Source organism: Microtus ochrogaster, chromosome 16, assembly GCF_000317375.1.
Source record: "Microtus ochrogaster isolate Prairie Vole_2 chromosome 16, MicOch1.0, whole genome shotgun sequence".
Lineage (NCBI taxonomy): Eukaryota > Metazoa > Chordata > Mammalia > Rodentia > Cricetidae > Microtus > Microtus ochrogaster.
The window spans coordinates 2,359,085-2,360,812 of record NC_022018.1 but is presented as its reverse complement, the minus strand read 5'-3'; the positions used below and the strand labels follow the sequence as shown (position 1 = coordinate 2,360,812).

Genomic DNA, 1,728 nt, shown 5'->3' with positions numbered 1-1,728 from the left:
AGTATTATTGACATCATTGAGCTAAAAATGGATTGTTATGGAATTTTCTTTCAGGAAACGTGGCACTCACCCATTCGCAGACATTCCAGGGAAGCCTGGCCCCAGTTCCTCGTAAACGAAGACTCGATATAGTAGCAATGGCCATGGAAAGGAATCCACGGAGTCTGCAAGGACTGTGGGCACTTACCGGGCAGTTGTGGAGGCTCAGTAGCAGGGATTTCTGTTAATAAAACAGTATTTAAATCATCACCAAAATAAACCATAAATCAAAGCTGAGGTTCCTGCAGCATGTGGAATATTTTTACAACTAAGAGAAATTATATTGTCTACCATTTCATATGATTTACTAATGTTTGTCATTTAGAGATGCCGTTTTTCTTGGGGTTTCATTTACTTTATCATTTTAAATGTATTTCAATAGAAAACAGTAGCCATAAATCATATTCGTCCTAATTTACAATTATCAATATTTAGATTTCTGCAAAAGTGTTGCAGACTTAAGTTGGGAGTGGTAACATACGCTTTTAATTTCAGTACTCTGAAGGCAATGTGGGGAGAGCTTTACATAGCAAGACTCTATGTCAACAAACATTAAAAACAAAGTTGCAGGTCTGACAAATTACTCCAAAATAATTAATGAAGTAGATAGCTTTTTCAAGCCTCTTCTCCTTTTCTGAAATTCCAACTCCTGTGATTTCTTGTTAGCTAACGCCAGCTCCTGTGGGAAAAGTGCTGTAACTAGATTTCTAGGAATGGGTCCGTAGCATTGCTGACTCTGCCCAATCCATACACATTCTGAGGCAACTCTGTTGAAGCAAATGTGCTGTGGACGCCAAGAGGAAGCCCACTTTCTCAGAAACTCCGTCACTGTCGATTCAGAGGACAAACTCAGTAACAAACACTCAGAGCCCTGTCATGAGCAAATCAACCCTAGAAATGATTTTATCCTCTGCTACCCAAGACACATTACTGGTTATAAAAGTGAGCAGTGACGTGTAATAGTTTATACCAGAAAACTTAAGGTCCCCAACCCCTTTTGAATATCCAATTACCATCTGATTTTTTGCAGAGAAAATAAAAGCTTTCATTGCAGTACGATGTTTTCCAGTAGCCGTCCACATCCATGTAGACACAGGCAGACTTCAGCTTGGGCTCACCAGCACCCCAGTTCGTGTACCTTACTCTCCACTTATCGGTCCAAGTGTACTCATCATTGGTCTGCAGAAATGAAAACCACCGTGAGCCTTCGGCCTCACTCCTCATAGACAGCGTGAAGAAAACAAGCAAGGAATATGTACGATACTTAAGCCTGTAATATGGCATAGGACCTTGAACATTGTAAAATTTAAGAAAATTATGCCATTTCTACCAACTCAAATTCATATTTTAAAAAAATCCTTTCTTAAAAGTAACTATTTCATAAGATCCTTAGGTCTCCAACCTGAAAACTATTTTGGCACTTTTTGTCTTACTAGGTTTTTGTTGTTGTTTGATTTTCATTTATTTTTTCATTTTTCTCCTTCTCTTTTTTTTTGGAGAGGAAGAGAAGGAGGGGAAAGAGAGTTTGAGATATGTTAGAGAGAAGAAAAAGAGAGAGCATGAGACTATAAACGTGGGTGGGTACAGAGGTGGAGATGACCCCTGGATCATCCCTGGAGTAGGGGAGAGGACAAACATGACCCAATTATACTGTCTGACAAAAATTTGAGGAAAAAGTTATGACTACTA

General features: G+C 39.0%; 1 protein-coding gene across 1 annotated transcript in view; it reads right to left on the bottom strand.

The window, feature by feature from the left end:
• The window catches only part of Mrc1 (mannose receptor C-type 1), a 90,352-nt gene that overhangs the window by 7,399 nt on the left and 81,225 nt on the right, over positions 1 to 1,728 (bottom strand). Inside the window, exons 25-26 of the mRNA XM_005354640.2 lie at positions 1,053 to 1,218; positions 71 to 220 (exon numbers count right to left, since the gene is read on the bottom strand). Coding sequence (XP_005354697.1) covers positions 71 to 220; positions 1,053 to 1,218 — 316 coding nt within the window. The remainder of the gene's footprint in view (positions 1 to 70; positions 221 to 1,052; positions 1,219 to 1,728) is intronic.